This window comes from Volvox carteri, assembly GCF_000143455.1.
Source record: "Volvox carteri f. nagariensis unplaced genomic scaffold VOLCAscaffold_68, whole genome shotgun sequence".
In the NCBI taxonomy this organism is placed as follows: domain Eukaryota; kingdom Viridiplantae; phylum Chlorophyta; class Chlorophyceae; order Chlamydomonadales; family Volvocaceae; genus Volvox; species Volvox carteri.
In genome coordinates this window covers 136007-146942 of record NW_003307611.1, presented here as the reverse complement: position 1 = coordinate 146942, position 10936 = coordinate 136007, and the positions used below count along the sequence as shown (strand labels likewise).

Below are 10936 nucleotides of genomic sequence, written 5' to 3'. Positions count from 1 at the left end.
ACCAAGGCACCCGGCGGGATATTTCGCCAAGCTGCGGCGAATGGTTGTTTGGGTGTGCGTATTGTATGGTTTCGGAGTGTCGTACGGTACGGCAGTGTGTCTCTCGTCACTTTAAAGCAGTCTGCCCCGCCCCGGGCCCCCGTACGGGAGGCTTCCCGTTTGTTCTTATCATCGAATACGTATTTTCTTGAATTTTCTGCTATCCCGAGTTATTTGCTTTACATCATCCCGGATCGAGACCGACTTGGTTCACACAGCAGTTTTACGTTTTTACTTTTCTGGCAAGGCTAGCAAGGTCTTTGTTTTTTTGAATCTAGCAATATGCAGGCACGTGTGCGACAGGGAGGATTTCCTTCTCAAACGCGGTCGCGTGTGCGCTGCCACCAACGGTGCCAAAAGTATCGTGTGAGTATCTGTGCCGTCATCCTAGGTTGCGGTGACCTCCGTGGGGCCGGACGGGGCTTGCGGCAACGCAGGGCACAGTGGCAGGTTAGAACAGGGGGACGCCGTTTGCATTGATTGGTGGTTGGGAACCCGGTTGGGAACCGCCTCTCTGCGCGGGAGGGTGGCGGCAGTAGCCGAAGGGAGAACCAACTCTCAGTCGCAGTAGCCGCTGACGGGCCCAATATGAGCGGGACCAATGCGGGCAAAAGTGTGCACGGCCTAAGAGGGAAGTTGCTCGTTAACCGTTGCGCAGTTGGTTGTGGTTGTACGGAAACGGTACGGTTCACTGTCGGGAAGTTACATCTCGTTAATTGTGGACCTGGTGGACCTGGGCGAGGTGGGAGAGGCGGGTTAACTTTGCAGGGAGAGAGAGAGAAAGAGAGGCAGGACGGGGCGGGAAATTGGGGAATGTTTAAAAGATGACAATGGTGAAATTTGGAAATTAAAAGTAGAAGCTGCAGAAGCCCTAAGCCACCACTCCCTGCCTGTTGGGAGAGGGGATTATCCCGGGGGGGGGGGTTGTGGCGGCAGCGGGAGGCCGTTTCCTCCGTTAGCCTTTCGATTTCGATTTCAATTCTCTCGTCCTGATTTTAAGAATTCATGTATGGAGTGCGGAGCTGCAGCGCACCTTGCCGTTTTGTGGAGGGTCTCGTCTTTTGCCAGCTCTTTACTACACTCCCAACGCTTCCTGCCGACCAGATGGTTTGGCTCCACCCGGGGAGGCGGGGGAAAGACACACACGCGCGCACATGAAGACGCACGCCAGCACACGCCTGGCATGTGTACGGACAAACACGTGCACACGCGTGGGTGTGTGCATACATACATACATATACACGCTTAAAAAGGGATGCGTATGGTGAAGGAAAACCGAAGCTTCAGCTCAGCTGCGTTAGGGAGAGTCATTATCTTATTGTTGTAAGGTAAGTTAACAGATAATGGCTTTTCACGTATTTTCGTCATATGAGTTTAGACTTAAAGATGTGATTGTTTATGAAACCCTAAGACAACACAAGCAGTTGTGATCTTGAGTTTCATTAATCCCTTTAGCCAGCAACCATTACCAAATGATGGCACCTCCGGTACGTTCTATTACTCTAGGATTGCAAGGGCCTGATACAAAGATCTTAAGGTTGTTTTTAACTGGCAAATTACAGCGGGGTGTTTGTTTCAGGGGGAAAATTTGGCAACGAAGCGCAAGGGACTCTGTACACTATAGTTATAGCTACAAAGTTGTAGCTACAAAGTTGTAGCTACAAAGTTGTAGCTACAAAGTTGTAGCTACAAAGTTGTAGCTACAAAGATGATGTTTAAGACTATACTTTATTACCCCGCCGCCGCTCTGACGAGGGTATGCACGCGTAGTAGCTGTACCGCACACATATTGTCTAAACTAAGAATACGCGCTAAGGCGCTCAGCCAGCATCTTAATAGAGGCCTTTCATTTCAGCGGCCAGCTATGGGATTGGCATGACGCTTGTAAGCCTGACCCAATACGCTCATCAAGCCAGAACAGAGTCAGACGGGCATTTAGGTAGACAGGCAGGCATTCATGCTTGTTGGTATTCAGGCACACAGACATCCAGGCATCAAGGAAGATGAATACCAAAGCTAGTAGGTAACCGGGTAGGCAGGCACCTAGCCAGGCAGGCACCTATGCTGGTGGGCATCTAGGCACTCAGTTCGCAGCATCTGTTAGGGCATCTAGGCATGCTGGTAAACCATGGATGCCTGTCATTCTGGATACCAGCAGGCAACAGCAGCCATGGCGTTTCCAAAGGTGGCGTTATGGGCCGACGACTCATCAGCCCGGTTCGATGTCGTCCGATAAGTACGGATGACGTTTGTGGCCTAACATACCTTGGCAACGCATTTCTACTGTTCCTAAGGTATTGTTGCTGTTGCAGTGAATACGGACCAAAGCTGTGTAGGTAATGGCGTGGTGCTGAGCGTTACATCGAACGTCGAAGTGGCTGCTTCGTATGCGGGTTCCAGTAATAGAAAGTAGTCTTTGCCAAAGCTTGTCGGGATTCAAATCATTGATTTTATAGATGAAAAATGAAACAATGGCTTGTTATCGTTCACGGCTTAAGGTGAGCGTTTGTCATTTGAAGCTAGTTTACAGCTTCTTTAAGAAGGTGGAAGAGGCGATACAGATGCGTTAATCTTAGTTGTGGCTATGGGCTTGGTAGGTGACATTTTATCACTTCATAATTATTTACAATATGCGCATCGCGCGCCGCGACTCTTAACTTCAATGGCATCATACGCATTTCACATGCGGCGTGCAGCTAGCGCAAAACATAGTTGATGAGGAATCTCAATGGTTACAAGGCTGTGGTTTGCATGGCTTAATCTTGAAGGCATGATGTCCGCGAATTCGTTTTCCTGATGTCGGGACATGTGCACGGTAACATTCACTCAGGTACAATAACTCGTATAGTAACTGCATACCACAAATGTCTTGACATAAACGCAGGTATAATAGACTCGTTTATCAATGAGTAAAATTGGATGCTCTGGTCTGTGCTACAAACCTTCAGAGTTGATCTTTGCCCCCGCAATTGTGCGGAAAGGAGGGAGCGCGAGATCTGTCTGGCTTGAATAGCTATTTTTTTGATAAATTATTAATTATCTTAAGCATAATTGCTAGTTCCCATACGTGTCGGTTTACGAAAGGGTGCTACAGCAACGGAGCAATGGAGAGGGAACGTCCTGCACCTTCTCAACAGGTCCAAGTCTCCCTATACGTTACAATAAAATATAGCTATAACAGAGGCATCTGTAAATGCTGTAAGAGCAGCTTGTTCGGAGGCGCTGTCTGGCGCAATTACCTTGCGTTCAGTTGAGGAAAGACAAGCGGCCGAGGTCTCCACAACGTTTGCATGTGCTCAAATTTTATCCATAATTACAAGGTTTTCATATTTTATGTTTTAATAGCTAAGAACGAGCTTCACAGAATCTATCTTTGTTGATCGGCTGGGTCAGTAGTTGCGCAATCGGCGCGCCCACCACGACGGAGTACGGTTTTGGTGACCCAAAAAATGCATAAGATACTATTTCTTAATGCGAAAGGCTTGACGCTGCTACGCGGGCTTAGATTCCACCTTGCCTGTGACGTTGGCAAGGAACTGAGCAGTCAGGCTTGGCGTGGGCGCACACATACAGCAGCATCCTTGCTCCCCCATAGCGTTCGGTAGGTCACTTCAACTTCCGGAAATGTATTGCTGCCCTGGCGCACACACTCCTTCCACGCTTAAATTGCGATTGCGTAAGGCTAGAGCTACAACAGCACTTTTTCCGTTGCGGTTTCGGTTCTCATAACTTAAATTTTTATCCATTACTCGAAAACGCAGTTCTCATTATTCTTACGTTGTAATCCATCCCACGCGGCTTCTGAAATTTGATCGAGATGTTCTCTAACACGGGACCGGTATATCACCGACCTTCCCGCAGGCAAAGTCAGGCAGCGGTGCAACAATCAGCCCTGCCTAGTGAGCTTTCCGGACACTATTTACCAAGCCTCCTCTCAAGTATTTTTTTGTACCGGCAGCGCAACTTGCGATGGCGTGCTTGTGGCAATCCGCAAGGACGGCGTTGCTTGTCGCGCTCCTGTCCACGAGCCTTCTCGCCAGAGGCGCTCATTCGGCCAGCAGTGGTGCACTGAAGAGGAAGCCCCCATCTCCACCCCTGGAGGTGCGTTCGCTGCTCCGAAACCTGTTTTCGAACTTTCGAAGGAGGTTTGAGATGTTTTGCTTCATTGATCCCGGTGGTGGTGGGCACGTGCCGGAGCCAAACCAAGTGCCCCGTCGCGAGCAACACACGTTGTGTAGCTTACCTGCCCCAATGGGGAGGTGCACCATCCCTTCCTCGAGGGACGTCGAGTTGCTCTGGCCGACAGTAAAATAGACGCCAACTGCTGCATGCTCAAATACGATATGATGTAATACATTAATATACATTTACAGACGCTCGTACCCACAACCACCTGACTGTGGACCCAACGCCCCACTGCATACTACCGTTACTGCAGTTAGAGCATTGAAGGCAACTCACGGAACCGACATATAACCGGCACCTCTACTCAACACGCTGTGCAATTCCGAAAATGAAGTGAAATGATCCATATGGACTGTTGTTTTGTGGGTGACCTCCTATTGGCGGCTCGATTGCAACCATGGGGAGACCAGGAGGGAAGGGGCCGTGAGCGCCGCAACTGAAGGGGGAAGAGTATAAGTAAAAAAGCACTCCGCCATATGTCGCTCTGAACATTTACCTTCCTTCAGCTCGTAACCCCTTCCTTTTTTTCGTTTCTTCCTTCACTGTCCGGGGCCGCAGGATCCCCCTCCGGAGGCGTACCTTCCACCGCCCGATGATTATGAACCACCGTCCCGAGACCCCCCCGTAAAGCTGCCGCCACCGTCACCACGATCGCAAGGTGGAGGGGTTGCGCCATCTGGAGATGAGAAGGACACAGCCTCACCTCCTCCTCCTCCAACGTCCCCTCCTCCTTCCCCTTATTCCAGGCCAAGCAGGCTCCTGCCTACACCCCCACCCTCCTCACCAGCCGCTCCATCCTCACCACCGCCGGTATCGCCCCTACAGCCAACACCGTCCCTGCCGCAACAACCCCCTCCGCATGCTCTTTCCTTACCGCAATCATCAATCCCAGCTCAACCCTCGTCACCCCTCGCTCCGCAACAGTTACCGCTGCTGCCGGCATCGCCCCTGCCGAAGCTGCCCCAGCAGCAGTCTTCTGCCATGCTTTCCGGACCGCCATTAGGTCCGCAGCCGGCGCCAGTCCCCTCCCCAGCTCTTCCCGCTCAGGTCGAATCAACACATCCATCACCCGGTGAGTTTGCAACTGGCCTTCAGAAGAAGCATGGCCTTAGCAGGTGCTTTTCGAATGAAAATCATCTTTGCTGCACAGAGGTTCGCAGTAGATTTTTCCGACGGTCTCTCTGTGATGTTATTGACCACCGCCCACAACGCAGTGTCCCCTTGCACAGATACTCCTTATGAATTCGCAGTAACAAGATACTCTTAGTCATCGGCACTATCCTAGATTAAAACTTGACGGCTTTCATTTTCGCTGGCGGTGTCGGTGCTGTTGTTGTTGCTGTTGTTGCTGCTGTTGTTGCTGCTGTTGCTGCTGTTGTCGTTGTGCCTGTAGCTATGGAGCTGTTTTGCCATCGTTGCCGGTTGTTATGCGTCCTGTTGCTGTTCTTTCCACTAGTCCGGTAACCCCGATCTAGTAGTCCGGCTTTTGGATTTACAACGTGCTCACCGTGGCGGTGTCCGCTTGGCGCCCTAGATACCTTCGTCATGCCCCTCCTCGCCAAGTTACTTGATAGATGCATATTTACGTCTGCATGGCAAATGCTCGAACGACTGATGACGCCGTGCAGATGCCACCCAAGCAAACTCGCCGCCGGCCGTTACAGGCTCGGTGCCTCATCCGGCGATGTACTCTGGCATGACGGTGACGATGCCGCCAGTCTACCTGCAACCATTCCAAGCCCCGGCAACGCCGTTGCGAGGTGGGCCCATCCCGCCACCTTCGTACGGCGGTGACGTCCTTGGCTCGTACGGTGGTGACGTCCTTGGCGCGTACGGTGGCCCCAGCGGCCATGGGCAACATGCTTCCCAGCCCCCTATCGAGGGATCCGTTATGAAGGATCAGTTATTTGCGGACCAACTGCAAAATGAAGACCAGCAGTACGGCAGCCCAAAACCGCATGATGCCGATGCTGTACTTGAGCATGAGCATGAGTATGAGCATGAACAGCAGGCGGGCGGTCGCCGTATGCTGAATTTATAGAGCAGGAGACCTTCGGAACTGAGAAGCCTGCAAGGGTTAGACCCGCGAATTGCGGTATAATAAGGACAACGAATGAATGACGTGGTCGATTGGTAGTGGGCGAGAGGACGTGGGATGGCGATGTCTAATGCAGGAGGTGTTGCCGCTTCGGCTGCATGCTTCATAGTATGACGCCCGTCAGTCCGTATGTCTATCTGTCCATTTACGCAGTAATGAAATGGCGGGCTGGGATGGGGGGGTAGGTCACATGAATTCCAAATACACAGCATGCTGTGAAACCCAACCTAGCCCTGATTACCACTTGTAAAGTTGGTTCAGAGCTCCGTACACTTCATGACCTTGTCGCTTACTAAGCCACGAAGCTCCTTAGTAATGTGTGTGGCGCGTGCTTGAGTGGGATTCTGGCGGGGGGTGCTCTGACGATTTTCAGTTGCACGTTCCGTCGTCAAGAGTGAGCCGGCGGGGCACGAGGAAGATGTTCTTTTTCGCGCACGCGCACGTGTGTGTATTTTAAGGCAGACTGTCATGTAGTATAGTACGGTGATACGCGTCTTGCAAAGGAAGAGCGAATTTCATCCTCGGGAAGAGGCCGTAGAGAGATACACAGGGGGTTAAACACCAGGTTGCATGGGCAGCTAGAGCCTTTGACTTTACAATCCCAGCCCCCTGCATGTCGCACCAAGTTCTCAAGACACATAGGAAGGTTTGACGCAAGACCGCACTCACTGCGCCGCTGCGCATTTAATTTCTTCGGAGGGTGCGCGCACGTCGATGGTGGACTCTTCTGGTCGTTGCTCCTTTCCCAAGAATGGAAGGCAGTTACGCTTTTTCGTCTCATTCTCTTTTTGCCCTAAGTTACCTAATACGCTGAGAGACACAGGACGCGAGAGCTCCTCCCCATGGCACGACCGTACATGGTAATATGCCGTACTGATGATGTGTCCCATCGTGCGCTTACATTGCGTACCCGTGGGTCCGTACCATGCGCGGGTGGGGGCATGATCTCTGACAGCGGGCAGCAGTGGAGGATAGCGGCCGGGTAAATCTCAATCGATATGGGCAGCGAGGGGTGGCAGCTCACACCTGCTCTGCCTGCGTGGTGAATGTATATGTAGAACGGATACACGGAGAGGACGGTGTAGCGGCTGACCGGGGGGGGGGTATGGAGCAACCCTTGGAAGGCCCTTCGACATGCGTGGATGCTTGGATGTGTTGTCTTGGACAGTGCGGACGTCGTACATGTACACGTAATCTGTATGTCTGTGCTGCCTGTGGTACCGGGATTAACCGACTTCCTTGATTGGTCACATTGGCCAGGTGCAAGCGTACAGAGAGCGGTTTAAAACGGTACGGCATAACCGACAAATCCGTGTGTAATCCACATTCGTTCAGCATGGAGACCCGCGGGCATCAGCAGAACGCCGGAGCATAATGGGCCAGAGGGTCTGCTGTACAGCGCCCGTACGGACATTTGCTTAATCAGGCTTTATCCCAGGCGCAACGCGCCTTTTCTCAGAAACTAAGACCATTGTGGCCCTCCTATCTTCACACATCTGCAACGCAACTTGGGAAAGGTCATGAGGTAGGTAGGGAGGAAGGTGATGAGGTACCAAAGATATCTGCGGCAGTAATTTACACTGCAGGTTTGGGTTGGGGACAGTCAAGGTGCATGGAAGTATGACTGGTGAACCTGAATTCACGTCCTGATGTGAACCGGTTGATTAATAACAGCAGTTACAGGGGGGGTTGGTACGGGGGCCTTGAACAAAGCTGTCGTACACCGATAGGGCTATCGGAGTACGACAGATTTTTTTTCTACGTAGATGAGTAATGGTGGGGCACAGCTGTGCCACGGGTTTGTTTTTTGTTGTGGCATCTTTAGCCATGCCATGATGATAGCTCCTCATGCTATGAAGACAGCCATCCTATAAATAGCAATCTATCTAGCAACTGGCACCGCGACATGCCGTCTTGTAAAGTATTATATATTATTTAAGGTGCATTTTTAGTGCATGCGATATACTGCTCGCGTGGTGTAGTGGTTAGCACTGTGGACTCTGAATCCACCGACCTGAGTTCAAATCTCAGCGCGAGCTGGAATGGCAGCCGCATCAATCGCTTGATCTAGTTTCAAGCCATTTGAGTGGTAGATGTGGCTACAATACCAAAATTATTTATGTCATCATTCATACGTGTTTTGCAATGGTCTGTATCACCTTTTTGTAGTGGTCTAGAACTTTTGGCTCTGTACGTCACTGTACGTCATACAAAGAGAATCTTCAATAGCCCGCATTCCTGTGCGTTGCCGGGACCCCAAACCGCGAGGGTGGTGAGGCGGCCGATCATTTTGCCATGACAGGGGGTGATGATGTACTACCGTGCGGAGGTTGACGAGAAGGCGGGTATCAAGTGAGAGTCACAGCAGGGCGCGAAGTCGCCACACATACCAGCTACTTCCTGTTCTGGTACACAGAGGATGGTGAGAGCCGGCCAGAACCCAAGCCTTACAATGGCGTGGTGCACACCTTTGTGCAGCTGCCAGCAGTTTGAGCAAAAGCAGACACCTAGAGGAAACATGCAACCATAAATCCATAGACGATCCTTTACGCGCTAATTACGACAGCAGAGGCGAAACCATGTAGCGCCATATAAGGTATTCGAGGACCAGTCGGCTGTCACCCTCACCAGGCCGCAGACACGAAGCCTCACTTCAATCACTTGCTGCACTTGTCGTCCTCTGTAACTCTGCACACACACTGCATTTCATGCAGTGATTTTTGTTGGGCGGGGCCCCAGCGCGAAGCGCCCAGGGGGGCCCCGACCTGTAGGATTGCCTATGTCCGTGTGTGTGTGTGTGTGTGTGTGTGTGTGTGTGTGTGTGTGTGTGTGTGTGTGTGTGTGTGTGTGTGTGTGTGTGTGTGTGTGTGTGTGTGTGTGTAACGGACCAAACATAATATCTCGCCTGGCTGAAACGCGTTATAGGTACTATACAGCATTCTCTATTGCAAGGTATCTCGCATGTAGCCAACAAAAATCGTATGAGCGCAAACAAGTTTGGCTGCCTCAATTGACCGAGGCCAAAGTCACATCAACGCCTCTCGCGCTAAATTTCATCGCAAAATGTACCGCGTATCTCATATTTGAATTCTTAGATGACGGCGTATGATAACTCGAACTCCCAGGCCTTGAGTGTGTAACGGACCAAACATAATATTTCACCCGGCTGAAACGCGTTATCGGTACTATACAGCATTCTCTATTGCAAGGTATCTCGCATGTAGCTAACAAAGACCGTATGAGCACAAACAAGTTTAGCTGCCTCCATTCACCGACCTCAAAAGTCACATCAACGCCTCTCGCGCTAAAATTCATCCCGAAAGCTGCCGCGTATCTCACAATGGAATTCTGAGATGACGGCGTATGATAACTCGAACACCCAGCTTGTGTTACCATTTGCCGGCATGGGCAATCCGACTTGCCACCAGCAGGCCAACATAATTTGCTTTCATTTCTCTATGAAATACACAAGCTGCTTGTTTGTACATTTACTTTGGCCAATGCACGGGGCCTCCTGAGACTTGCGGTGTGCCCCGATGAAGCCCGCGGCTGTGGGGCGGATTGCTGAGGCCGCTGGCGCTTCGGGGATAAACATCACAGACAGCACCGAAATTCACCCAGCTTTCGTTACCATTTGCCCGCACGGGCATTCCGACTTGCGGTCTGCCGCACTGTCCATGCGGCATGCACCCGGAATGCCGGGTCCATTCCGGGTGCATGCCCGGAATGGATGCGATTCGCGTGGAGCCCGCAGGCGGTGCTGACGATTCCGCCGGTGCAAGCTTAGCTCTCACACCATCAGCACTGCTGCAACAAAGCACATCTCCCACCGCGTTGACACTACCCATCAATTGTCACACTTGCCACCCTTGCTACCGGCCTGTACGGATGCAGAGGGGCCCCGCCCTTTTTCCGGCTTCCTTGAAGCCGACACCCAACTTGTCTCCCCTGCGACACAAGGCCAAAAATGCAGGGTCCTAGATAAGACTTTCCTGGCCCCCTAGTTTGACTTCATCGCTTTATTTCTTTGCATCATTCCGATTATGTCTCATGTCACCGTTCAGCATCCTCACGCACCTCCACGCGAATCTAGCAGCCCCGCTACTCGCTGAAAGCAAGCAAGTGCGTTGCCACCACAATCAATTCCTATGCCGCCATTGTGTCGTACGCAAATGCTCCTTCAATATTCACCAAATTATGCTTTACGCACACTACGACGTACGAACATTAGCGAACCCAACAGAACCCAACAGCAGGGGTGCTTCTCCATCCATCCATCCATCCATCCATCCATCCATCCATCCATCCATCCATCCATCCATCCATCCATCCATCCATCCATCCATCCATCCATCCATCCATCCATCCATCCATCCATCCATCCATCCATCCATCCATCCATCCATCCATCCATCCATCCATCCATCCATCCATCCATCCATCCATCCATCCATCCATCCATCCATCCATCCATCCATCCATCCATCCATCCATCCATCCATCCATCCATCCATCCATCCATCCATCCATCCATCCATCCATCCATCCATCCATCCATCCATCCATCCATCCATCCATCCATCCATCCATCCATCCATCCATCCATCCATCCAT

At 51.5% G+C, this 10936-nt stretch overlaps 1 protein-coding gene across 1 annotated transcript in view; it reads right to left on the bottom strand.

Moving 5' to 3' along the window:
• Nucleotides 1-7124: 7124 nt before the first annotated feature.
• The window catches only part of VOLCADRAFT_98097 (uncharacterized protein), a gene marked incomplete at both ends in the record, with an annotated part of 14580 nt that continues 10768 nt past the window's right edge, over nucleotides 7125-10936 (bottom strand). The window contains one exon of the mRNA XM_002956988.1: nucleotides 7125-7357. Within this exon, the coding sequence (XP_002957034.1) occupies nucleotides 7125-7357 (233 nt within the window). The remainder of the gene's footprint in view (nucleotides 7358-10936) is intronic.